This window comes from Bufo gargarizans, chromosome 1, assembly GCF_014858855.1.
Source record: "Bufo gargarizans isolate SCDJY-AF-19 chromosome 1, ASM1485885v1, whole genome shotgun sequence".
Classification (NCBI taxonomy): domain Eukaryota; kingdom Metazoa; phylum Chordata; class Amphibia; order Anura; family Bufonidae; genus Bufo; species Bufo gargarizans.
In genome coordinates, this window is record NC_058080.1 from 258,536,814 (window position 1) to 258,563,685 (window position 26,872).

At 44.3% G+C, this 26,872-nt stretch overlaps 1 protein-coding gene across 6 annotated transcripts in view; it reads right to left on the reverse strand.

The window, feature by feature from the left end:
* Positions 1 to 4,812: 4,812 nt before the first annotated feature.
* PDLIM5 (PDZ and LIM domain 5) overlaps positions 4,813 to 26,872 on the reverse strand; it is a 200,992-nt gene continuing 178,932 nt past the window's right edge. For 5 of the 6 annotated variants that reach the window (XM_044302657.1, XM_044302664.1, XM_044302652.1 and 2 more), the window contains 4 exons: positions 24,992 to 25,172; positions 11,917 to 12,037; positions 10,335 to 10,450; positions 5,142 to 6,425 (listed from right to left, as the gene is read on the reverse strand). In XM_044302657.1, coding sequence (XP_044158592.1) covers positions 6,336 to 6,425; positions 10,335 to 10,450; positions 11,917 to 12,037; positions 24,992 to 25,172 — 508 coding nt within the window. In that variant the 3' untranslated portion in view covers positions 5,142 to 6,335. Of the gene's footprint in view, positions 4,848 to 5,141; positions 6,426 to 10,334; positions 10,451 to 11,916; positions 12,038 to 24,991; positions 25,173 to 26,872 lie in introns of those variants that run through there. The other variant, XR_006391013.1, reaches the window with a different exon arrangement.

Here is a 26,872-nt window from a genome sequence, read left to right on the forward strand (position 1 = left end):
TTTTTTTTTCCTTAAAGACATTTCGCTAGTCATCTGACTGGTTTTCTGAATTGGAATAAGACAGCTAGCCAGACGACTAGAGAAATTCTTCAAGGAAAAAAACACAAGTCCAGTTGCTCTGATTTATTACTACGGATATAAAATACATTTGTATTTTTAGAGACCACTGTTCCTTGATTACAAATATGTGCTAGTAATAATTGATTTCTCCCATGTGGTCAAATGAGTAGTCCAAACAAGCTCTGCTAAAAAGACCTAACTAAGGCTACATGCACACGACCGTTTTGTTTGCCGCCCTTGTGCCTTCCGCAATTTACGGAACGGGTGGCCCATTGTAGGAATGCCTATTCTTGTCCGCAAAATGGACAAGAATAGGACATGCTATTTTTTTGCGGGACCACACGGAGTGCTGTCTGCATCTTTTGCGGCCCTATTGAAGTGAATGGGTCCGCACCTGAGCCACAAAAACTGCGGCTCGGATGTGGACCCGAACTACCGTCGTGTGCATGAGGCCTATGGGTGCCTTCAGACGCTGTGGATTTTCTTGCAGAATTTTCCGAAACTGAAAATCAGTTTCACTCACCTGATTGGGGCTTGCAGAAATCCATGTGCTTGCCTTTCTATTCATAAGAATGGAACTAAATCTGCATTAAAATCCGCAGCAGTTTCACATAGGCCGATATTTCAGGCAATTATTGGGAACGAACTAAACGTTTCCAATAATTACTTGATCTTTAGGAGAGATGAAGGCTGCATTTACATGCAGCAATCATCTCTTCTAAACAGGAAAGAGTGATCAATACAGTATCCCCACAGAAAATCTTTGTTCCTCGCCAGATCGCTGTTTAGACAGCACAATGGTGAACAGAAAAGATTTTTGGCCCTTTACACAGGCCAGCTATCGGGAACAAACGTTTCTATATAAGCTTGTCCCCGATAATCGGTCTGATTCTCAGCCTGGGTAAAAAGATCTTTGCTGACTAATTGTGTAGAGATTTTAACAAATTTAGCTCCTTCCTGGGCAAGCGATTTTCAATTTTTTACTCACTGCCTTCCTGGAGATATTACCTTTTTATAATTCTGTTCACATAAGTGTATGAGGGCTTATTTTTTTTTGCACAACATATGGCACCATTTAATATTGCATATGATGCAGTGGAAAGTATATGATATAGTGGGTAAAGTTGGAAAAAAAAACACTATTCCACCAATGGGTTTCGTCCTTACAGTGTTCCCTATGCAGTAAAACTTATATGCCAACCTCATTCTCTGGGTCAGTACAATTACAGTGATACCACATTTATATAGTTTTCCTTGTGTTTTAATACTTAAATATAAAAACTTAAAAAAATAAATAAAAAAAAACTCATCTTTTCTTTGCATCACCATGCTCTCATAACTTTTATATTTCCATGAAAGCTCAATTTTGCAAGGCAATCTTTAGTATTTATTGATAATATTTTCACTTTTTATAATATTTTTTTGAGGAGGTGAAGCAACCAAAAAACAGTAAACTGTTCACCTTACAGGATAATTTTTTTTTTTTTAAATAGTTCAGACGTTTTGGATGCAGTGACGCAAATTATGTTTATCTTTTATTTTTATTATGGGGAAAGAAGATGATTAAAATGTTTATATATTTTCTATTTTTTCAACTATATTTTTTAAAACTTTTTTTCACACTTATTTTGAGTCTCCATAGGGGATTTTAAAGGGAATATCCTCCCTATCAAACTGCTTGCATAGACACATAGCTGTGGTTCACCTGAAACAATGATTCCTTTTGTTGATCTGAGGTAGCCATTTGGTCCCTGGGGAAAGTCAGCACTTCCGGGGAAAGACTGCTCAGATGTTGTGGTTGCAACTGACCAAGGCATCTGAGGGGTTAAAGCCAGATTGGTGTAAAACTGCAGGCACCTGGAGGGTATGACACCTGCTCATCTTCTGAGGAATGAGTTAAAGTATATCAGTCTAATACGGAGTAGATGGTAATGGAATGGTATTACATTGATGGTAAAGAGATCTGTCTCCAGACAAAAGGCCCCATTAGATAAGGCATTTTTAAGATGCCCTAATAACATTGAAATTAACAAGTGTTATTGCACCCACTAAATGGCTCAATGACTTGCATAACCGGGGCCCATAGTTAAGCATTTAGTAGGTGCAATTACATGAACTAGTCTAATGTTTTTGGGATACCTTACAGATACCATAATTAAAAGGGCCCTGACAGTGCTAGGTTTCTTAACTCGTATAGAATTTTACTGTCAATGGCCTCAGTGGTGATGTGGACAGGCACGGCACTTGACCTTGAGGCCACTGATCAGCCAACAGTGGTGATGTGTGGGAAGTTGGCATGTCACAAGTCCTAAGTGGAGACCGGAAGCAGCAGGGACAGAATGACCAGAACAGGTTATTCTTTTTTACTCACACACCATGCCTGGCCATCCAAATTTTTTAGGACCAGGACAACCCCAGGCAAGCATTTGTTGTTCACTCATCCTCTTCAGTGTTAATGGTTCAGCTGTACCCTGCTCTGCCAGTGTCACATCTGGACAACTAAATAGCTAAGTATGTTCATCTAGGTATAGTACATCATTTTATGTACCTCAAAGTAACAAATACCATATCTGACATGGGTTCAGAAATAAAATAAAAAATTTTGACCATGATGCTTGAGTTCTATAATAATCTATGTTTATAAATACACTATAAAGCATGTACTTCAAAAAGGAAAAATTCAAAATATCAGTAAATCCCCATATTTGTTGCCACACTTGGAGTAAGAAAGTCTCCCCCCATAATATAAAAGGTAACTGAAAAGGGTTGTAGCCTTCTTTTGGAGCAACACGTGCAGATATTTAGTCTGCTATTATAAAAAGTGTAAATAGATTTTTCTCAATATCTTGGATCTTTCCCTGGCATTCTTAAATTTGAAAATTACAGTAAAAAAAAAATAAAAAAAAAAAAAATTGGATTATAGAAAAACAAGTTTGCCTAAGGATACATTCACACGACCGTGTGTAATCCTTTCCGTTTTGCGATCCACAAATAATGGAACTGTGTGTCCACATTTTGCGGGCAAATGACTTCAGTATGTCTTCCGCAAAAAATGGAAAGGAAAAAAAAATATAAAAATAAAAAGATAGAGAGGAAGAAAAAATAATTAAGGACTTCAGAAATGGATCCGCAAAAAACAGATGACATACGGAAACCATTCCATATGTCATCCGCATTTTGCGGATCCATTGACTTGAATGGGGCTGCGGACCAATCTGTGCGGACAATAGTAGGACAAGCTTCATATTTTTGCAGACTAGAAATGCGGAAACACGGATGTGGACAACCTACTGAAAATTGTCTGCACATTTTATTCATTCATCGATAGAAATTAATGGATCCGCATCTATTCCGTAAAAACCCGGAACGGATGCGTATAAAATTATACAGTCTCGTGAATGTACCCTTGAAGGGATTTTTTTTTCATAATATTGCTCGAGTTTGTTAAATACATAGAACACTTATTTGTACAACTATATGAAACACCGCAAAAAGCTAATATTTTCTAGAAAGATTTGCTGAGAATGCACTTTGTTATAGCACTTCATAAGTGCTCCAACTTGCAGCACATATAGTATAGGTCTTATATTCAGGCGGCCAGTAGGAGACAACCAGCTGACCACATCTGCAGACTCACAACTTATTTACATAATATCTTATATTCTATGTCCAGTCCCTCATCCACTATAATGTAATACATGTTTGCACTGTGGCCTAATAATATACCCTATTAGTGCAAACCCTTTAATCAGCAGTCAATATTTTAAAACAAATCTTTTTTAACCTTGTCTATATAAACAATGGTTGGGTCTATGGTGTATACTATGAAAAGACTACTCTCACACTACTATCTATTATCAACTAAAATCTCTGAAAATAAATTACTACAAGTAGCATGATTTCACACAATAATGGTAATAAGAAGAACTATCGGAAGCCAGAATATATTAATAAGATGGCTATTGGCTATTTCATGTGTTCAGTCATATACATTAGCCTGTATTTGCTGTAAACACTGCAAACCTGCATTTTAATACATATATCAATTTAATACATCTAGCGCATTAAGGTGATATCTGTTGAATATACAAACTTTTTCTAACTGTGACAAGACATTTTATTTTCTATATGAAATACTTTCAATTTTAATTATGCTTAATATGTTTTTTTGCTGGCCAGGCCTGTGCCTGTAGGCAGAGCTGATCTGGGAAAATAATATAAGATACACATCTAGGCATTGTACATATACAGATGTAGCAACTGTTAACTTGCCCCATTGCATGTTAAATACACCATTGTAGCAAATGTAAAGGCTATGTCCACCTTTGGGGGCAATTTTTGTTAATTATTGTATTGGACTCATTTTGAGATAAAACTATTTTTTTCAATTGGTCTTTATTAAAAAATATGGAACCATTTTTTTCCTGTACAGAACTGACATGCTCTAGTAGCCCCCTTTGGAATGTCTGTCTTTTCCGTCAGACCAGGAGCAGACAGACTCATCATCTCCGCTCCAAAACATTCAATAAAGCTCAGTTCTTATCTTACTGATAAGAATGTGGCTTAAATAAGTATTTATGCCCTCTTAGTAGTTTAGAGATAAGGGTTATTAGCTGACCAGCACAAAGTGAAAGTACCAGTCACACAATAAGAAAAACAGTCAACCCTTTGTGACAGAACAGCTCAATATTTTTAATGAAGGCCAATTGAAAATATGCTTTTTAGCCAAAAATGAGTAAAATGCAATCAAACAAAGCACAAAGGTGTACATAGCCTTTAAAGGGAACCTGTCACCGGGATTTTGTGTATAGAGCTGAGGACATGGGTTGCTAGATGGCCGCTGGCACATCCGCAATACCCAGTCTCCATAGCTCTGTGTGCTTTTATTGTGTAAAAAAACGATTTGATACATATGCAAATTAACCTGAGATGAGTCCTGTCCCTGACTCCTCTCACATACAGGACTCATCTCAGGTTAATTTGAATATGTATCAAATCGTTTTTTTTTACACAATAAAAGCACACAGAGCTATGGGGACTGGGTATTGCGGATGTGCTAGCGGCCATCTAGCAACCCATGTCCTCAGCTCTATACACAAAATCCCGGTGACAGGTTCCCTTTAAACTTGATCTTTTAAATGGCTTTTGTTGCGTTATGTGTCAATTTAAAGTCAGCTGCAACTGTTTATTTAACGTGTTTAGTGTCACATTACTGTTTGCTATGCCTCTATATACAGCTGGCATGAATTTATATATTTTTATATATATTCATAGCAAGTTACAATTTTGAAGGAATGAACGTAGGACACTCAGGAGGGAAAGGAAGTCTGCAGAGAGTGCTAGGCAACAATTCTCCAGTTCTCTAGCATTAGTGCACTGAAAAAGAATGTACACCAAGCACTCCCACTACTTTTTCTGACACCAAAAGTTGTTTAAGGGCCAGACCTTCTCTGCCTACAGGCTCCCGGACTGTAAAACTCAAAAAACATCCTGCAATTACAGAGTCTATTTTTATCCATTGAGTGATTTAAAGTGGCTCTCTCTCCCCTATCTTGGGGGCGAGGGGCTACTTCTGAGCTCATGGAGACACACACACATATATATATATATATATATTTCAACTGCTGCCAGGACTCACAGAAAAAGCCTGAGTCCTGCCTTCTCCACTCACTCTGGATGATTGGCACCTTTTCTTATATGATTTTGTACGCAGGGAGAGCTGTCAATCACTGTGTAGGCAGCTGAAGCAGGTTTTCTCTATGAGTCCCAGTCGCAAGTAATTCACTTTTTATGCATTATAAAATGCATATTGTAGTCTATTTAAGTATTAAAACTGTTAATTACGGTATTTAAAAATAAAATAAAAATATTTTTAGGGAAATAAATCCTGTAAAAAAAGTTTGGTTTCCCTTTTATCAAATGTGTGCAACTGTTTTAAGAAATAACATTCAAAAGCTGTTTAAAATGACATAAAATAAATTTTGGCTTGAGAACAGCGTTTTTGCAGGTATGTGTGTACAATGCAGCATATAACCACACTGTTGTACTACCCAAATAAATGAGACCCAAATAATAATTACTGCATGGCTATTGATTGTTCTAGATACTCTGATGTATAGCCCAACTGAGTCTAAATTGTACACCTTTTTTCATACAATGCATTACATACATGAAGAGCAGTCTAAAGAAACCTCAATCTTAATTACAGTATGATGGCTATATTCATTTGTCATAGTAATTTTTTGAGATAAGGCACATTCAGTAATCATAAGTCTTCAAATGTTAACAGCGTGGGCGTGCTTCTTGCAGAGTGGTTTATCCTTCTTTGAGAAAAACGTTTGGCCCTCCAAACTCTCACAACATACCTAGAAAAGCAAAGTGACAACTGAATACACACATTTAGTTACTTCATACTTGTTAGTGTCATTTCTAGAATTAGTATACAGAATTGATGCAAGTAGAGGTACCGGTAATTGTCTGCATATACAGGTGAAACTCGAAAAATTTGAATATTGTGCAAAGTTCATTTATTTCAGTAATGCAACTTAAAGGTGAAACTAACATATGAGATAGACTTATTACATGCAAAGCAAGATATTTCAAGCATTAGTTATAATTTGGATGATTAAGGCTTACAAAAAGTCACAATCTCAGGTACCCTTTGCTCAGGGGGTATGGATTAATTAGCTGACTAGAGTGTGACACTTTGAGCCTAGAATATTGAACCTTTTCACAATATTCTAATTTTAAGTTGCATTAATGCAACTCCTTTTAAGGCTAGTTTCACACTAGCGGCAGGGGAGTCCGGCAGGTGAACAGCCTGTCGGATCCGTCCTGCCACTAGTTCACGTGTGCCCCCGAACTGCCGCTCTTTCCCCATCGACTATAATGGGGGCGGGGGCAAAGTTCCGGCGGCGACATGGCGAGAGGCAGCCGGACTAAAAGTACTGCGTGTCTAGATAGTTTTGGTATGTTGATGATTTTGGTATGTTGTGACTCAAAAAAAATAAAAAAAGGAGAAAGTGAAAAACTGAATATTAAAAAGGTCTGCACATTTATTAAAAATGAAAAACTAAAGTTTCACCTGGACATAAGTATCCAGGCCCTTTGCTATGACACTATCTATTTAGCCTCATCATCTTTAAGATGTTTCTACAACCTTGATTGGTAAATTCAGTTGATTGCTCATGATTTAGAAAGACACACCCCTGTCTATATAGTCTCACGACAATGCATATCAGAGCTGGATCCTCCGTAAAAGACACATGAAAATGTACGAAAAAAATAAATAAAAATAACCACCTAAAGGACTCTCAAACCATGAGAAATAAGATTGAGTGAAAACCTGATCCTGTGTGCTCTGGATCTCAGACTGGGATGATGGTTTACCTTTCAACAAGACTATGACCCCGAGCACACAGCCAAGACAACACAGGAGTAACTTCTGGCCAACTCTGTGATGGTCCTTAAAGGGGTATTATCAACGGGCCGTTTCATACTTACCTGCTCCCGGAGCGCTGTCAACTTCCTGGTTTCGACACTCAGCAGGGGGCGAGCTCTATCTTGATTGAGGTCTTCTCCCAGTCAGGCCGCGTGCCTTCTTCCTGGCAATTATACTATACTGGCCAGGAAGAAATTACCATAGCGCATGTGTGGCCTCGGCGTGCGCTTTCGGGGCTGCGCGCGGCCGGGAGAAGAGAAGAAGCTGTCTGCACAAGTGCGGCGACCGCAATCCCTGAGAAGAGCGGTGTCCGTAACCGGGGGAGACTGAAGACAACAGTCAGGTAAGTATATGTTTATTTTCTTCTAAGGAGTGGGAATTAGTTAATGAAATATATTTAGAAAAATGATCACTGTTAAATCATTAACAGATTTAACAGTGATCATTAAGATGAGAATACCCCTTTAAGTGGCCCAGCCCGAGCCAATCGAACATGTTTGGAGAGACCTGAAAATGGCTGTCTATTGCTGTCCATATCCAGTCTGACAGAGCTTTAAAGGATCTTTAGAGAAGTATCACAGAAAGTCTCCAAATCCAGGTGTGCAAAACTTGTAGCATCATATCCAAGCAGTATTTTAGATTTTCCCTTTCAATAAATTAGGACATTTTTCGCTGTGTCATGGTGTATTGTGCAGAATTTGAGATTTTCTTTTTACTTTTTCTATGAAAGAGTGAAAAGGTCCAAATATTTCCAAATATATATTCACACACACCATATTTTCACTTTGTAAGATATACTTTTTCCCCAAAAAAGTGCTCACTAGTATGCAGGAGGCATGGGGAACAATGAGTGAAGCTCATGACTGTGTATAGTGATAGGACGTAGTGTGCGCACTATGATCTGATACTGTGTAACGTCAGGGCACAGCGCAGCGTCCGGAGAGGTAAGTCTATTTAGTTATTTTTGGTCGGATATTGAGGTCTGATCTGGGATCTGATATTCGGGTCTGATCTAGGGATCTGATCTGAGGTATGATGACATTTTTATTCCCGGATTTTACTCCTCTAAAACCTTGGTGCGTCTTATAAAGCAAAAATACGGTATATATAATTGCACATAATGTACACACATACATAAAGTCTGGAGGAAATGCTAATTTGTTGTTGATCACATGATTTATGCGGGCATAAAAAAATTTGTGTACATGTTGATGACACTACAAACTAGATAGGAACGGGTAATCGTACTAGTGATTGTCTCCATACGGTACAATGACTGCTCCATTTAAAGAGAGTCTTTCACCTAAAATGACCATTATACACCACAAACATCATGATATCCATTACATTCCCCATATTATAATCTTACCTTTCATATTGCTGTCCGTCGCCTATTCTCTCTTAAAAACGCTTTTATGCCATATGCTAATTAGGTTCTGAAGGTGCCCAGGGGCGGCGTTTATGCGGCCAGTGCCCAGGCTCCACGGCGCTGTTCAAATCAAACCCCTCCCCTTTCACCCCTCTGGCCCGCCCTCGGTTCTTCAGATACCATCCTCCAGTCAATGACAAATCCGGCGCCTGCGCCCTCCATTACCCACTAGGGCAGAGGCAGCAGAGCGTTTAATGCGCATGCGCCGGTCCGTACATCCCGATATTTTGGCAGTTTATTCCGCCGGCTAGATCGGGATGTACGGGCCGGCGCATGCGCATTAAACTCTCTGCTGCCTCTGCCCTAGTGGGTAATGGAGTGCGCAGGCGCCGAATTTGTCATTGACTGGAGGATGGTATCTGAAGAACCGAGGGCGGGCCAGAGGGGTGAAAGGGGAGGGGTTTGATTTGAACAGCGCCGTGGAGCCTGGGCACTGGCCGCATAAACGCCGCCCCTGGGCACCTTCAGAACCTAATTAGCATATGGCATAAAAGCGTTTTTAAGAGAGAATAGGCGACGGACAGCAATATGAAAGGTAAGATTATAATATGGGGAATGTAATGGATATCATGATGTTTGTGGTGTATAATGGTCATATATATATATAAACAGGTATGACCCATAATAGTAGATCTAGGTTTATATTAGTCTACACAGTATGTAGGTAGATATGTTTGTGTACGATGTGGCTGGCAGTATATTTAGTATGATGATAGTATTTGGGTAAGGTATGTATGGTAGTACTTACAATCAAATCCCAGTTTTACTTGGTTATCGTATGGCAATATAGTTTGTTATTGGAATGATAGTATCATTTGAGCAATTATCACAGCTTATAACAATATTATTCGGCAATCATGGTCAGATTTCATTGAGCATGGTGTGCCAGTATTTTTTCACTAAATAAGGGCTCATTCACACGACCGTGGTTTGGTTCCGCATCCGAGCCGCATTTTTTAGCGGCTTGGGTGCGGACCCATTCACTTCAATGGGGCAGCAAAAGATGCAGACAGCACTCTGTGTGCTGTCCGCAACCGTTGCTCCGTTCCGTGGCCCCCTCAAAAATTATAGATCATGTCCTATTCTTGTCCGTTTTACAGACAAGAATAGGCATTTCTATAAAGGGCCGTCCGTTCCGCAAATTGCGGAAGGCACAAGGGCGGCATCCGTGTTTTGCGGATTCACAATTTGTGAAGCCCTAAGGCAGTATTTTTGGGCACTCCACATACATCTCCTTGACCAGTTTGGAAGATTTACATGACAACAGGAAATGTGATACTGGACTGTGGGGCGTGGTATGTCCATATTTTAGGCAGCATGAATCCGATACATGATTATTACATTCAACATTTTAGAAAATATAAAAACACATAAAAAAGGCTACTTGTATCAATCAATACTCACAGAGCAGACAAAGCAAGTGTTATGCCAGGTATGGCCCAGCGCTTCAAGGAATCTGTCTCCAGCTTCAATAGGAAACTCACATCCATGACACATTGTACCAAACAAGGAATAATAATCTAAAGAATTAAAAAGAAACACTTTATAAGAGACATCAGATGCAATAGCATTATAATACAATAACAATGATTCCTTACTCATGAGAAAGACATTGCAAGAAAAGACTTTACTAATGTAAAATGTAAAGGGTCTTGCCGCTCATGTTAAAATGACTACTGAATGAATTTCCAGACAACATGACTAGATTGTTATCTGGAAAGTGCATGAGCAGCCATGATAAAATGCAGACCTTTACAATGAAATCAAATCATTGTCATCAGAAGCCACAGGGCTATCCATCTACAGAGAAAAGGCACTGCACTACCTCAACTCCACGATTACTGACTACAGTGACGTAGGAGAATAACTTCCATTGAGGTCCACAATCCTCAGAGGAAAGTATACTATTCCACTATATTATTTTTCAGCCTAGATTCAGAACATTTCTAGTAAGTGGATGATGGAAAGTCAGATGTTAAGCCAGTATCCATTACAGAAGTTCCACTCTAAATAGATATTATGATTATTATCTGCTGAAACTGTACAAATAACATACTGAATATAATTTAACAGCATTTATTAATTTTTTTAAAGGGGTTGTCTCACTTCAGCAAATAGAATTTACTATGTAGAGGAAGATAATACAAGCCACTTACTAACGTATTGTCCATATTGTCCCCTTTACTGGCTGGATTAATATTTCCATACACTGCTTGTTTCCATGGTTACGACCACCCTGCATTCCATCAGTGGTGGTCGTGTTGCACACTATAGGAAAAAGCACCGACCTCTCTGGTGGCCGGGACCGTGGGAGCTCACAGAGGCTACTGCTTTTTCCTATAGTGTGCAAGCATGACCACCACTGCTGGATTGCAGGGTGGTCATAACCATGGAAATGAGTATGATGGGATAGAAAAATAAATCCAGACAGTAAAGGAGGTAATATAGGTAATAAAAATACATTAGGAAGTGCCTTGTAGTAACTTTCTCTACATGATAAATGCCACTTGCTGAAGTGAGACAGACCCTTTAAGTTTACACTTGCAGCCTTTCTCTAATAATTATCAATTGCTCTAATATCCATCTAACTGTATTACATTTCAATTCTGTGTCTCTGGGCTCATGCACACAACCGCATGCATTTTGCGGTCTGCAAAAAATATGGATGACGTTCGCGTGCATTCCGTATTTTGCGGAATGGAACAGCCGGCCCCTATTAGAACAGTGCTATCCTTGTCCGTAATGCTGAAAATGATAGGGCAGGTTCCATTTTTTTTTTTTTTGGAACAGACATATGGAAATAGAATGCACGCGGAGTAACTTCATTATTTTTTTTATTTTTTTTTTAGGAACAATTGAAATTAATGGTTCCGCATATGGTCCACAAAAAAACCAAAAACGGAACGGACATGGAAAGAAAACACATTTGTGTGCATGAGCCCTCAAAGAGTGAAAAACCTAAACTATTTATTAAACAAATACATACCCATCTCACAGTAAGGATCTCCATCTTCCAAATGGAAGACGCTGTTATGGATAGGTTTTTGACAGGCCACGCATACAAAACAGGAGACATGCCAGGTCTGCTTCAAAGCATTGATAATTTCCTGCCACAATCAAATGAAGAAAAAAGAAGTGCTGATCAATAAATGATTTGGATATAAATGGTGGACAGGGGATTAATTTGTTCTGCAGTTCATATATTACAGGAAAAATGCTCAGCTTTCATTCCTGAGTCTTTAAGAAGTGGTTACATGAGAATCTAATTAATAATTGAAGCAACCACAAGCGAGCTGATGCTTCATTTATTTCTGGTAATTGTGCAGATTCATTTTCTCAATCAATACATTTATGATTTTCAAGGTGTCAGGATGTACAGGTGGTAGTAACCTTCAATAAGAGACATCAGAAACTGTCCCCAAGATACATTAATGACAACTGAAAACCTAATCTTCAGAGAGATAGATCTGTTAAAGAATGCAACATAGTTTGTAAGAGGGTCTGCTGGTAGTGGGCATTCCTCTACAGCTGTGGATATTATTGGAGGAAGGGTAGTATTAAATGGCTACCCTCTGAATGAATTGGCCACCAATGATTGTTCCAAGTCTGCCACAACAGTGGCCACTTTTTACAGTGTCTCTGGCTAACAGAGAGCTATAGTTACTATCAATAAGAAATATACTGTGACTTGTTCTGACAGTTAGAGAGTATACATGGAGGTGATACCAGAGAGTAACGCCTCTCCGGTCATAGCTTTAACCCACGTCTATTGCCAGCATCTAACAATAAGGAATAGAACATGAATGTGAGTGATCAGAATTACCTTATAGAAGATAAAAACAGCAACATTAAATTATATATACAGTAAAAGCATTTTGCCCAAGATCAGACCCAAGCAAAGTAATGGCGTAAACTTTGCATTAACAGATGCTGGGGTCACATAACATCCAAGATAGCACTCTTACGTCCCACATCATTCAGTAGAGCTACAGAGGTGCCTACTAACTGAACTGTTTAGACTGCTTGTAAACTAGTGTGCTGCAAATGTGCTGGATATGCTTAGCAAATTGCTGCGGCCATGCTGTAATCGGGAGCTGCACCTTTAAAAAGCACATTTCAGTGGATTGCTGGTGAAATAGTTAGGAAATGTGTTGAGACTGGTAGAAAGAAAGATGAAGTGTTACAAGTTTCCTGCACTCTTGCAGATGACTATTCCAGCTGGTCTGGATATGCCGTCGAATAAACATTAGTAGCAGACAGTTGATTAACGTCACATATGAAACGGCCAAAGTCTTTGCAGATTTCATCTGACCTATCTATAAAAAAACACAATGCAAGGTAAAGGGTTGTGCATTTATTTATTATGTAATTTATGGTTCCTCCCTGATCATTTCCAGCTACACCAGCAAAACTCTTGGAAAGTCATCTATCTACTGCCTAGAAATAAGCACTTGGGAGCCTTACTAATGGACAATACATACAATACACCTTATGTTGTCGTCCATAGCCGGCCTCAGACTGGTCCTAGGGAAGCCACTCAATACTGCAGCCTAATTAACTCTCTATTATTCAAGCACTTGATTTGCAGATAAGGCTTCCTGGCGTACACAGCCCTACACCTCTGAACCATTAGACAAACACCAGATCCTTGCAGCTCAAATATCACACGCCAGAAAATAGATAGCCCCGAGTGTCTCCGTAGTCTGGTGCACATGGGATTAACTGGAATATTGATGGTTGGAGATCATTTTAAAACCAGGACAGCCATTTGTTGGGAAGTCTGCCCAAATGCTTAAAAGCAATTTCTACTGTCTCATACACGAAACATACACAGGACCAAAGAAAAAAAAGGAGACAAATAATAATGAGAATGTATGTATTTAAAGTCTATGAACACCCTCGGAAACATTTTTTTTTTTTTTACATTTTACTCATTTTGGGCGAAATAATTTTTTCAATTTGTCTTTATTAAAAAGTTTCAACAGTTTCTGTCCTACAGGGTTAAGTTTCAGCCTATCTGCATTTAGTTTTATGGTCAGGTGTCTGCTCTGATGGCTGGATGTATAGACTATGGGGCATATTCATCATATCTCACTCCAGAATTCTGGCTTCGAAAAGTCACAAAATAGGGCTTTTGTGACTTTTTGCAAAAAATTTGTTTTTTACAGTTTTATTCACTTCAGTTTTAAAATATGGGTGGAAAAGTAGGCATGATTAGCTATGTTAAGGAGTTTCACTCCAGACTTATCATTGAGACCTTTTTTTTTTTTTTTTTTTTAGTTGCAATCTCACTCCAGTAGCAGAATGGAGTAGGAAAACTGGATTAGCTTCTCTAGACATAAGTGTTAGGTTTAAGTATGGGACAAATTTATCAAACATGAGACATTTGATAAATGTGGCATAAAGTACTCCAACATAGACTCAAGCAAAACAGACTTCAAATAATCCCTTCATGATAAATTTCCCCCCACATCTCTGAATTCCTGATAGCTCATAAACACTTCTGTAAGCCATATTCCCATCAGCTTGATTGTCTCAATGAAAAAAATGCAACGTTTAAGATGCAGCAAAAAACTATTTTGTACATCAGATCACTCCCACCACTTCCCACTTTTTAGAAAAGTGGTGAGCATGGTATGAACAGGCAAAAAATGGATTTTTTTGTACTCGCCGTAAAATCCTTTTCTCGTAGTAGGCATTGGGGGACACAGCATCATGGGTATATGCCCAGCTCCCACTAGAAACAAAAAAGTGTTGGCTCCGCCCAGGTGGGCTATACCCCTCTGCCAGAGCCGAGAGAGATCAGTCGGTACAAAAGCAGTAGGAACATCACACCTGAACCAAAAAAACTGAAAGCCAACAAGTCTTCAACTGGGGAAACCCGACAACCACTTAGGCAAAGGCCGGGACCTCAAACAAGAAGAAACTCAATAAGGGTGGGATCTGTGTCCCCCAAAGCCTACTACGAGAAAAGGATTTTACGGTGAGTAACAAAAATCAATTTTTCTCGTGCATGGCATTGGGGGACACAGCACCATGGGACGTCCCAAAGCAGTCCCTGAGGGAGGGAAGAAAAAAAGCCATGCCGCCAATCTAAAGCACAGCTGCTTGCAGAACCTTGCGCCCCAGGCTGGCGTCAGCAGAAGCCAGGGAATGAATATGGTAAAACTTAAAGAAAGTGTGAACTGACGCCCAGGTGGCGACCCAGCAGACCTGGGAAGCTGATGCCTGATGACGCATCGCCCAGGAAGCCCCAACTGCCCTAGTCGAATGAGCGCTCAACCTGGAAGGGGGAGCACGGCCCTTTGTGACATAGGCCTCCTTGACGGCCGACCGAACCCAGCGAGAAATGGTGGCCTTGGAGGCAGGCAAACCCTTACGGGGGCCTGCCGGGACCACAAAGAGTCCGAACAACGGAAGGGTTCCGTGAGGCGAAGATACAGGCGAAGAGCCCGAACAACATCCAGGCAATGGAGGGATTTCTCCCTAGAGTGAGAAGGATTAGGGCAGAAAGAAGGAAGGACGATTTCCTCATTAATATGAAACGAGGAGACCACCTTCGGGAGAAAGGAGGGAACAGGGCGCAAAACCACCTTGTCCTGATGGAACACCAGGAAAGGCGAACGGCAGGAAAGCGCTGCCAGTTCGGAGACCCGGCGGATGGAGGTGACGGCCACAAGGAAGGCCACCTTAAACTAGACAAACGACAGATCTCTGCCAGGGGCTCGAAGGGTGATGACTGAAGGGCGTTGAGGACGAGATTCAGGTGCCACGGCTCCACAGGAAAGCAAAAGGGAGGGTCTCGGCGAGCAACACCCTGTAGAAAAGTCCTAACCTGAGCCCGCGAGGCCACAGGACGCTGGATAAGGACAGAGAGGGCCGAAATCTGCCCCCTGAGAGAAGTCAGATGAAGACCCTTCTCAAAACCGGCCCGAAGGAAGGCCAGAATGTTAGGGACGTAGAAACGGAAAGGGCGAAAACGCCCGGATTCGCACCAGGCAAAATACGCTCTCCAGGTCCGATAGTAAATGCAGGCTGACTGGGGTTTGCGAGCGTGAAGCATCGTCTGGATGACCGAGTCCGAGAGGCCACGGGACATCAGGACCGCTGTCTCAACAGCCACGCCGTCAAACGAAGCTGAGGTAAATTCGGGTGGAACAGAGGGCCCTGAGAAAGGAGATCGTGGCGCAGAGGGAGTCGCCACGGAACGTCGGCGAGCAGAAACACCAGATCTGCGTACCACGCTCTGCGGGGCCAGTCCGGAGCCACCAGATTCGCCGGAACACGGGCTGCCTTGAGACTCTTGAGTACTCGGGGCAGGAGAGGAATGGGGGGAAACAGGTACAGAAGGTCGAACTGAGACCAAAGCAGAACTAGGGCGTCGGACCGCACAACATAGCACGGGAGCCTGTGGTTGAGGCGCGACGCAAAGAGATCCACGTCCGGAGTTCCCCAACGGTGACAAAGTTGGAGGAACACTTCTGGGTGGAGAGACCATTCGCCCGGGTTGACGAGCTGACGACCGAGGAAGTCCGCCGCCCAATTGTCAACCCCGGGAATGTGTACGGCGGAGAGGATGGGAACATGCTTCTCTGCCCACTGCAGGATACGGGAGGCTTCCTGTAGGGCCATCACACTCCTGGTGCCCCCTTGGTGGTTCAGATAGGCCATGGCGGTGGAATTCTCCGTCTGAACCCAGATCGGGAGACCCGGAGACGTGGGGTCCAGTGAGACAGTGCCAGGAAAATTGCCCTGAGTTCGAGAACATTGATCTGCAGGGAGGACTCCTGAACAGACCAAAGACCCTGGACAGTGAGGGACTCTAAGACCGCCCCCCCCAACCCGAGAGGCTGGCATCCGTGGTGATCACCCGCCAACTGGGGGGGAAGGAAGAACCGGCCCAGGGACACCGTCCGAGGATTCAGCCACCAGGAGAGATCCTGGCGAAGCTGGGGAGGGAGACGGGTCCAGCGATCGAGGCCTGCCGGGGACTTGTCCCACCTGGATAGGATGAACAACTGAAGGTCCCGGGAGTGGAATTGGGAATGGCTTTGAATGAGGCCACCATCCTCCCCAGGACGCGCATACACATCCTGATGGTCAGAGAGGACAGGTTGCGGAGAAGAGTCACCCCCGTCTGAAGAGAGGCAATTTTCTCTGGGGGAAGGAACACCCAACCGAGGCGAGTGTTGAATATAATGCCCAGAAAGAGCATCCTCCGACATGGGACGAGAGAGGACTTTGAGTGGTTAATGAGCCACCCGAACTGGGCAAGAGCCGAGAGGGTGATGCGTAGGCCGGACAGGTTGTCCTCCAATAACAAGGCCAGAATCAGAAGGTCGTCCAGGTAAGGCACCAAGGCGACCCCCCTGGCACGGAGAAGGGCCACGAGAGGCGCTAGCACCTTTGTGAAGACCCTCGGTGCGGAGGCCAGGCCGAAGGGCAGGGCGACGAATTGAAAATGAAGAGAACCCACCGCAAAGCAAAGGAACTTTTGATGGGAGAGGGCATTGGGGACGTGCAGATAAGCGTCCTGAATGTCGTTGGACGACAGGAACTCGTCCGCCTCCAAGGAGGCGATCACCGACCGGATTCCATGCGAAAATGACGGACGCGGACGAAGATGATTGAGCGCCTTCAGGTCCCGGATTGGACGGAGCGAACTGTCCTTCTTGGGAACCGTAAACAGATTCGAGTAGAACCCCTGAAAGCGTTCTGATTCCAGAACTGGAACGATGACCCCTAGAGAGCGAAGGGAACGAATGGCCTGAAAAAACTCGTCTGTCCTGGCGGGGGACCGGGGAGGCAACGTCCGGAAGAACCGTCCCGACGGAAGACCGGAAAATTCGATCTTGTATCTGGAGGAGACCACCTCCAGAACCCAAGCGTCCTCCACACTTGCTTGCCAGATATTCTGAAAGGCGAGCAGGCGCCCCCCCCCACCTTGACCGGGGCCGAGTCATGCAGAAGGTGGCTTAGTGGACTGGGGGCGAGCAGGCTTGGCATGCCAGGAGGGCTTGGCCTTAAAGAGGACCTTTCACCGATTATTACACTGTGAACTAAGTATACAGACATTTAGAGCGGCGCCTGGGGATCTCACTGCACTTACTATTATCCCCGGGCGCCACTCCGTTCTCCTGCTATGCCCTCCGGTATCTCCGCTAACTAAGTTATAGTAGGCGGAGTCTGCCCTTGTTCTGCTGTAGCGCTGGCCAATCGCATTGCAGAGCTGACAGCCTGGGAGAAAATAACCTCCCAGGCTGCGAGCTCTGTGCTGCGATTGGCCAACGCTAGAGCAGAACAAGGGCAGACTCCGCCTACCATAACTTAGTGACTGAAATCTCTGCCTACTATAACTTAGTGAGCGGAAAAACCGGAGGGCATAGCACGAGAACGGAGCGGCGCCCGGGGATAATAGTAAGTGCAGTGTGATCCCCGGGCGCCGCTCTACATGTCTGTATACTTAGTTCACAGTGTAAAAATCGGTGAAAGGTCCTCTTTAAAAATAGGGCCTGGTGGACTTCTTGTCTGATCGGGCGGGAGGGGCCCGAAAGGAACGAAAGGACTGCGCCCGAGAGGACGACCCAGGGAAGCGACGACGGCGAGGCTGATTTTGGGGAAGAAGGGAACTCTTACCGCCAGTGGCCTCAGAGATGAGCTCCTCCAAACGCTTCCCACCGAGAAAGGGGAGGGAAATTAGAGCCTTCATGGAGGTGGAATCCGCCGCACAAGAACGAAGCCAGATGGTGCGGCGAATGGCCACAGAGTTAGCAGCCGCACGGCTGGAGCGGCGGGCCGATTCCATAGAGGCATCGCAAAGAAACTTGGATGCCTGGTAGATTTGAGAGGCAAGCACTGCTAGTTCCCCCTGGACAGAGTCCGGTGGTAAGGCACGGATAAGCTGTTTTGCCCAGATAGCGCAGGCCTTGGCCACCCAGGAGGCGGCAAACGCAGGATGGATGGCGGCACCCACTGCCACGAACACAGACTTGGCCAAGGAGTCGACCCGTTTGTCAGTGGGATCCGACAAGGAAGCCGCGTCAGCCAGGGGAAGGGTAGTAGCTTTCGCCAGGCGAGCAACCTGAGGGTCCACCTGAGGAGGAACCGTCCAGAGGTTGACTGATTCCTCAGAAAAAGGATAAGGGACATCCGAGGCCTTAGTAAGGTGAAGGCGCCGATCAGGGTAACACCACTCCTTAGCCAGAAGTGAGTCAAGATCCTCGTGATTCGGGAAAACCACAGTGGAACGTTTAGAACGGCGGAAGGACACCGACTCCTTGGAGGAGGAAGAAGGATCATCCTGCACATGGAGAGCGTCCCAGACGGCTTTATTGAGATCCTGTATGGCCGCAGACATCGCCAAGCACCACTCTGATTCAGAATCAGAGGAGTCTCCAGGAGCGGCGGAAGCAGCTGAAGAAGAAATCTCGCCCATCTCAAACTTATCCGGGGAATGATCCGAGGAAGCTGAGGAAAAGTGGGACCTGGCCGAGACCGTACGAGGTCACTTGCAGGATCGCGTGCCAGAGCGAGAACGGACGTCCCCAGCGGGGCGGGGGGGGGGGGTCCCTGCTAGAGGCAGCCGCAATCTGGGCAGGCAGACGGTCCAGAGACTGCGCCAGGGATTGGGAGAGGATGGCATGGTTCCCTATGGCTTGGGACAGGGTAGCAGCCCATTCCAGAAGGACCGACACGGAGAGGCCCGCGGGGGCGGCTTGGGCGGGCCTGGGGTTGAGGCACTGCGCGCAGAGGGAGGTAGACTGGCCGCATGGGAACTTCCTATTACACAGGGAACAGGCATTTCCTATTACACAGGGAACAGGCATAATAGGTGGAAATCGCCGCAGGGGGAGTGGGGTCCCGACCAGAAGAAGACATGAGGGCTAAGATGGAGCCTGCAAGGATAAAAAAAGTCAGCCAGAAAAGGCTGCCTACCAGACCCAATGGTGCTGTGTCCCAGAAGAAACCAATCGCACGTGAGGAGCAGCAAGATGGCGAACGGGTGCAGGACTCTGCAGGAGACGAAGGAGCCGGCAGAAAGGAACGCCCCCACAGAAGCCTGATACAGGGTTGGGGGGAGCACAGCGCCTCCCAGGGCTCCACCAACGGAGAGGAGGGGGAAGGAGAAAAGCCTGGGAAGCCAGGAGTGGGCGGAGAAGAAGTGACGCGCGGCCTAGTAGGCCGAAAAAGCCGGGGCCTAAATTAGGTGCGGGCTGCCGGAAACTGATGCCCCCAATTGTGGTGGCGTCTGGAAGCAGACGCCACCACAATTTCACCCAAAAGTGAGTGAAAATAGCCCCGATTACTGGTAACTCGCCGGTCTTAAAAGGGGCCGGACCCAGAAAAAACATGGGCCTCCTTGCAGGTGCCCTGCCCCAAAATGACCCCCTGGAGATGTAGCAAAGTGCCTAAAGGAACTAAGAGGCCAAGGGGGAGAGGGGAGATCAGAGGAGGAAGGGGGGGCGGGGGGGAAGGAACTACAGGGTCCTGCAATGGATCCGGATCGCTACTTACCTTCCGACGTCTTCAGGCGCAGCAATGACCACCCCCTCGGCGGACTCAACACGGGAGCCGTGGGTCCACCGGAATTCCACTGCGGAAGCAGTTTCAAATGGGGACTGGGTGGCTGCCAGGTACCCTAATACGCGCCCGCAGGGGGGCAACTAAAGTGGAACACGATGGAGCCACCCCTGCAGCAGGCCGAAACCTGCAGAGAAAAAAAAGAGAAAAATAAAAAATGAAATTAGCAGGATGACCTGCGAAAAAAATAGCAGGTCATGTCTGCCTCCTACGGACACTAGAACTAGACTGATCTCTCTCGGCCCTGGCAGAGGGGTATAGCCCACCTGGGCGGAGCCAACACTTTTTTGTTTCTAGTGTCAGCTGGGCATATACCCATGGTGCTGTGTCCCCCAATGCCATACACGAGAAAGTCACATATTTTTGAGCAGGTGGTTAAAAATCCTCTCCCCCCAAGGCCTCTATAGCCATACTGTGTGCTCCCATGATACAACAGCCAAAAGGAGTGTGCCAAAAAAAATTCTGTCCAATTCACTTAAAACTCCACAGGAAAAAAATAAATAAAATGCTTTTACCAGCCCCATTTTTGTTTTTTCCTCTCCACGTTCCAATAGCCATAACTTTAATTTTTTTGTTCATATAGCTATATAAAGGCTTATTTTTTTCCTGGATAAGTTGTATTAATAACACCATTTAATTTACCATATTTTGTATTGGAAAATGAGAAAAAAAAAAAAAAGTTTTTATCGGTACATTGTTATTCAATATTTTGGGGGGAGATCAGGTGACCCAAAAATTGTGAATGGCACGTTTATTTTTTTTCCCCATTATGGTGTACATTGCGCAGGAAAAATAATTTTATATTTTAATTGTTGAGAGGCGGGGATACCAGTTATGTCTATTTTTTATGCTTAAAAGGCTAATACCCCGCCCCCAGAGATGTGTCATCATGCCGACAGCCAATCCGACGGGAGGCACGGCTCTAGGCTTTACGTCGGTAAGCCGATACGGCATGGGGTGAAAATTGTACACACTAGGGAAGCACTACCAGCGCTACAAATCAAATGGGGAATAGTAGCGGCGACTATTTAAAACAAATGGGAAAATGAATGAGTGCCCAGGGGATAGTGACTATGAAATCAGTATATCGTATTGAATAGCTTATATCAGGGCTCGACAAATCCCGGGCGCCAGGTCGCCATGGCGACCAGGAATTTGGTCCTGGCGCCTTGGGTATTTGCCATGGCATGAAAATATAATGCAAAATAGGCCCACTCCAGCAGCCAGACGGGCGCAGTATCTCTTTAAGTTCACAGTAGACGCGGCGTCACGCACGAGTCCGCGTCTGGTAGGTCCGCCCCTCCCGCTTCCCGCCACAGACAACAGTAAAGAGGATCGCTACTGCCTCAGGCTCACTGCAGTTAAGAGGACCGCTACTCGCACAGTCTGTCCTGGTCCTTCCTTACCGCTTCCCCTGTGTTCTAATGGGCCCCTTACACAGTCCATGTTCCGCTGGCAGTCACAGTCCCTGCTTGCAGCCTAGAGCGCTTCTGTCCGCTGGGTGCTGGTTGATTTGCTAGCTAGCCGTGCACCCAGCAGAGGAACTTGAGCCGGCTGTGCTGCGGGACTATTGTTGCTGTTGGCCTTGCTGTGACCTGACCTGACTGCCGTGACCGCGAACCAGCATCACCCTCCAGACACCAGTCATCCTGCAGAGAGAGTGACTTATCGTCTCCTCCAGGATTCAGTTTGTTTGAAGATCTACTCTGCCTGCCGCTATGCCACACAGTGACAGCAACAGCAAGTGCACAGTAAGTTAGCAGCAGTGTGCACTGAAATGCCAAAGTTCAGAGTTGGGGGCAGACAGCAGGCACAGTCCATATGGAGGGGCTAAGGTGGCACTGGCACAGTTCATAAAGGGGGGCTATGGTGGCACCTCCTTATGAACTGTGCTTGCTGTCTGCTTATGTGCACTAAGCCACCACTATTTTGAACTGTGCTTGCCGCTGTGCTGCCTATTATATAGTGTGACACCATAGCCGCCTTCCCTCCCATACAGCTTTAGGCTCCATTCACACGTCCGCAAAATGTGTCCGCATCCGTTCCGCAATTTTGCGGAACAGGTGCAGACCCATTCATTTTTTATGGGGACGGAATGGATGCGGACAGCACACAGTGTGCTGTCCGCATCCGAATTTGCGGTCTGCAACTCCGCAAAAAGATAGAGCATGTCCTATTCTTGTCCGTAGCTTGCGGACAAGAATAGGCATTTCTATGGGGGTGACGGGCTGGTGTGTTGCGAACCTGCAATTCGCTGGTCCGCAACACACCACGGACGTGTGAATGCAGCCTTATGAGGTTAAAAAAAAAAAACTGGCTCCTAACCTTTTTAGCTAGCTCCTAGATTCAAAGGAAATTTGTCGAGCCCTGGCTTATATATAGACATCAGATAAATGTCAGTGGAGGTGCTCGCGAGGTAACAATGTATCCAAAGAAAATAGAAAAGGATACATTTTAGTGTATATAGACGATATATACATTGTATCCAAGGGGATAAGATACATTTAGTGGTGCATATTGATGATGAACCTAGATGTTGTCAGAAGATGTAAGGCGAAATAAACGAAGGATGATCAGGTTAAACAAGTCAGGGGGTCCAAGGCTTAGATAAAAGGTGCATATGATATCAAGTCATTAAGGCTAGTGGGCTTGACCGTATTCACCCTGAATATCCACTGGGCCTCTTTTCGTAATAACGTGAGATCCATGTTATCCCCCCCTTGGGAATCTTAACTTGCTCTATGCCCTGAAACCTGACGGACTCAACCCTCCCTCTGTGGCAATCCAGTACATGGCGAGCTATAGGTGTATAATTTCCTTTCCTGATGTCAGAGATGTGCTTGCCAAATCTACACCTAAATTCACGTTTGGTTTTTGCCAGCGTATTTTATGCCGCATATGCACGTCAGAAGGTATACCACCCATACAGTCTTACAGTTAATGCATCTAATATAGTAGGGTTTACTGGTGGTACTACCACTGCAAGATTTCCCTTTGGCAATGTACCCACAGAACTTGCAAGAACCACCTGGAAATGTTCCGACCAATGTGTTCTAAAGCCACGTTTGTTGCGCAGGACTTTGATAAAAACTATGGACAAGGCAATCACATAGATTCTGACTGCGACAATGTGTAATAGCAGGGTACTCGGAAATCATATTCCCAACATCCAGATCGGATAATAAAATAGCCAATTTTTCTGACCAAATCTGCGGTACTTCTTTAGGAGCCTTATCGTACCTCCCGATTATCCTGAAGGTATCATCCTGTTTGCCTCTTGTTTTAGGGCAAAGTAATTGTTCCCTATTGTCACTCAGGGAGTGTTGGTAAGCTTGCCTGAGGACATTCTGAGGGTACCCACGATGGACAAATCAACGCTGTAGGTCTCTCGCTGTGGACCTAAAATCTGCCAACTCAGAGCAGTTCCTGCGGATCCTCGAATATTGCCCTTTGGGTATTCCCTTTTTGAGAGTCGCAGGATGCCCACTTCCCATTTCAAGAGATTGTTAGTGGCGGTAGATTTCCTAAATATACTGTTAATGATATGCCCGGAGTCATTGATGGCAATTGACAGATCCAAAAATAAGATTTGTCTATCGTTAATTTCTGACGTGAAAAAACAGGCCCAATTTGTTTTCATTCAGGGCCGTGACAAAATCCTGAAATCGTGCCTTACTCCCTTTCCATAATATTAGCACATCGTCAATGCATCTTATCCATAGTAGAATTAGCAACGTAAATTGTTCCAGATTGTCGCTAAAAACGGTTCCCTCTCCTACCAGCCCAGGTAGAGATTAGCATAAGTGGGGGCACAAGGGCTCCCCATTGCCACTCCCCTGAGCTGGTGGAAGATCTGACAATCGAACAGGAAGACATTGTGCGTCAAAATTAATTCTAGCAGTTCCATCAGAAATAGGTTAAGTCTCCTGAGTTGTTCCCCTCTCTGTTGCAGGAAGGAGAGTACCTTTTTGTATCCCTTGTCCCATTCCCCCTAATAGCGTGAATGTCATTCTGACACGTTCCCTGCTGAGCTGTGCCTTGTGCAGGAGGCTTCAGAAATTGATCGGAGCCCTGCAATTTCACTGTGGGGGCTCCAAGCGGAAGGCAGAGGGAGCCACCTCCCCCTGCCTAACTGCACAGATGCCGCAATCACTGCTGAATGCGGTATCTGTGGGGTTAAATTACTGATTTTGTCACCATTGCCTTTCCCAGTCATTGTGGCCTGGTGCCTGCAGCTGGCACCCGCCACATATGGAACGGGCTCATCGTAGCAGCCTGCTTCATACAAGCCCTCAACCACTGTGACGTACGGGTATGTCACAGTGGCTGAAGGGGTTAATATGCAATCACCTAAATAAAACAGTACTTCACATTCCCACCTTTCTCAGATTTCAAGCTTTTGAGATTATTCACCCCAAAGAACTAATTATGGGAATGTGCATTACAATTAGCATTTTCAAAAAGTATATATTGTTACTTACACCAAGAATCTTTCTCTGACAACGGGCACAATCTGGTGCAAAGAACTTCTCATAGCAAATTTCACAATACAGGAAACCTTTCTCCTCAGCAAATCCCATCTCAACCATGCTCTTCTTGCAGTGAGCACAATTAAATTCCTCTGGATGCCATGATTTCCCCAAAGCCAACAAAAATGGACCTCTGGTATAAAACAGGAAGAGAGAAAAAAGGTGTGAAAACAAAAATCATAACATACAGGTTTTCTTCTGACAATTCGCCTCTGCATTTTCTCCTATAGTCATCGATGTTTGGAAGCCTGGTTATACCCTATTGGACGATGCCTGGCAGGTGCATGGTAAATAGTGTACATCTAGGTGCCATTACTGTGAATATGGTGCACAAAAACCAACCTGCTGCACATGCAGCCACTGAATAAGTGTTAAAATAAACTATTTTTGTAAATGTGCCCTTTTATGTTTTAGCACCCCACATAAATGATGTGCTTTTCTTTTTTACCCTATTAAACTTTTTGTATTTTGTCAGGAAACAGAACGGTATAGGGGCCGGTATTTCAGTACTTTTGTCATTGAAGGTTAATAGTTTTGTGCCCCAATCTGTGGGGTCCAGTGATTTAGTGCCACAGTAAATGGTAACTAACCAGTCATGCGCTTACAAGCTCTTTCAGCGCCCTGTACCATCTTCTGCAGACGAGAGTTCACAAGATCAGGAAAAAACACAATGACTGCCTATTGTAAGGTCATTAATGTGTGATGGTTAGGATCCAACTCATGGCACCCACACCCAAGCCCGAGATTAGTAACAGGCACACCTGTACAGATGGAGGTACCATTGTGCCTCCATAAACCAAGTAGGGGCTGTCGTGACCTTTGTTCTGCTGATCAGTGAGAGTCCTGGAGGTTGGATTCCTAAAGATCACCCCTCAAAGTTAATGTGGAAAACAATAATTGGTACAAATGACAAACTACTATTTTTAATACAATTTGTCAGAATGGAAATCACCTTGGTCAGAGGGGGTACTGAAAAGAGTGACCTAACTTGATATCCTGGCTCCTCTGTACAAGCACCTGGATACACTAATGTCCCTCAGCTATGTGCAGGAGACACAATAGCAGTCCTTATGTACAACAAAGTGCTCTCTTCTCTCAGTGTCAGCACAGCCTAATTTAACTGAATCATTAACAAAGGAGTGACACTAAAGAAGACAAGTTTTCCTGTTCCAGACAGGATTGAATTTCCACCTGTATTAAAAAGACAGGCATTACTACCTACAAAACCTGGAGCGAGAGAGGAAACGCTACGGCAGGAATATCAGGGGTAAGGTAGGATACAAAAGGAACAAAATCCCAGCACAATGATGGCTCTCTAAAGATTACAATGCTGACATTCTTCAGTCAGAGCATCAGGTTCAACTCCAGGTGAATAAGGGATTATGTAGAAGTCAGAATAATCCAAGTCATGTTCTATATCACCAAACCGTACATAAGGGTACCATACATATCATGAAGCATGACAAACTTCAGCCCTTGTCTTACTAAGCAGACACTTCAATATTTCAATGGGGCGTGAGGTTATTTTTGTTATAGTGAGCACTTTAGTAGAGACATCAGTATGAGGGGATTGGCTCTCCCCACATCTGTATACTTATGGTAGTTGGACAAAGGTATTTAAAGGGACACTACCATCACAATTCTTTGGCACATACCAACAGCTTATATGTGAATATTCTATGTATTCTTTATTTTATACAAAAAAGGGGTGGATGTTTTTCTAGATATAATTTTTTGAAGTCACTCTGTGTATTCTACTTCCTTCCCTGGCTCTTATCTTCCTGTTTGTTTGGGCAGGGCAAACAGCCTCACTTGACTTTTTGAGTCAGATCA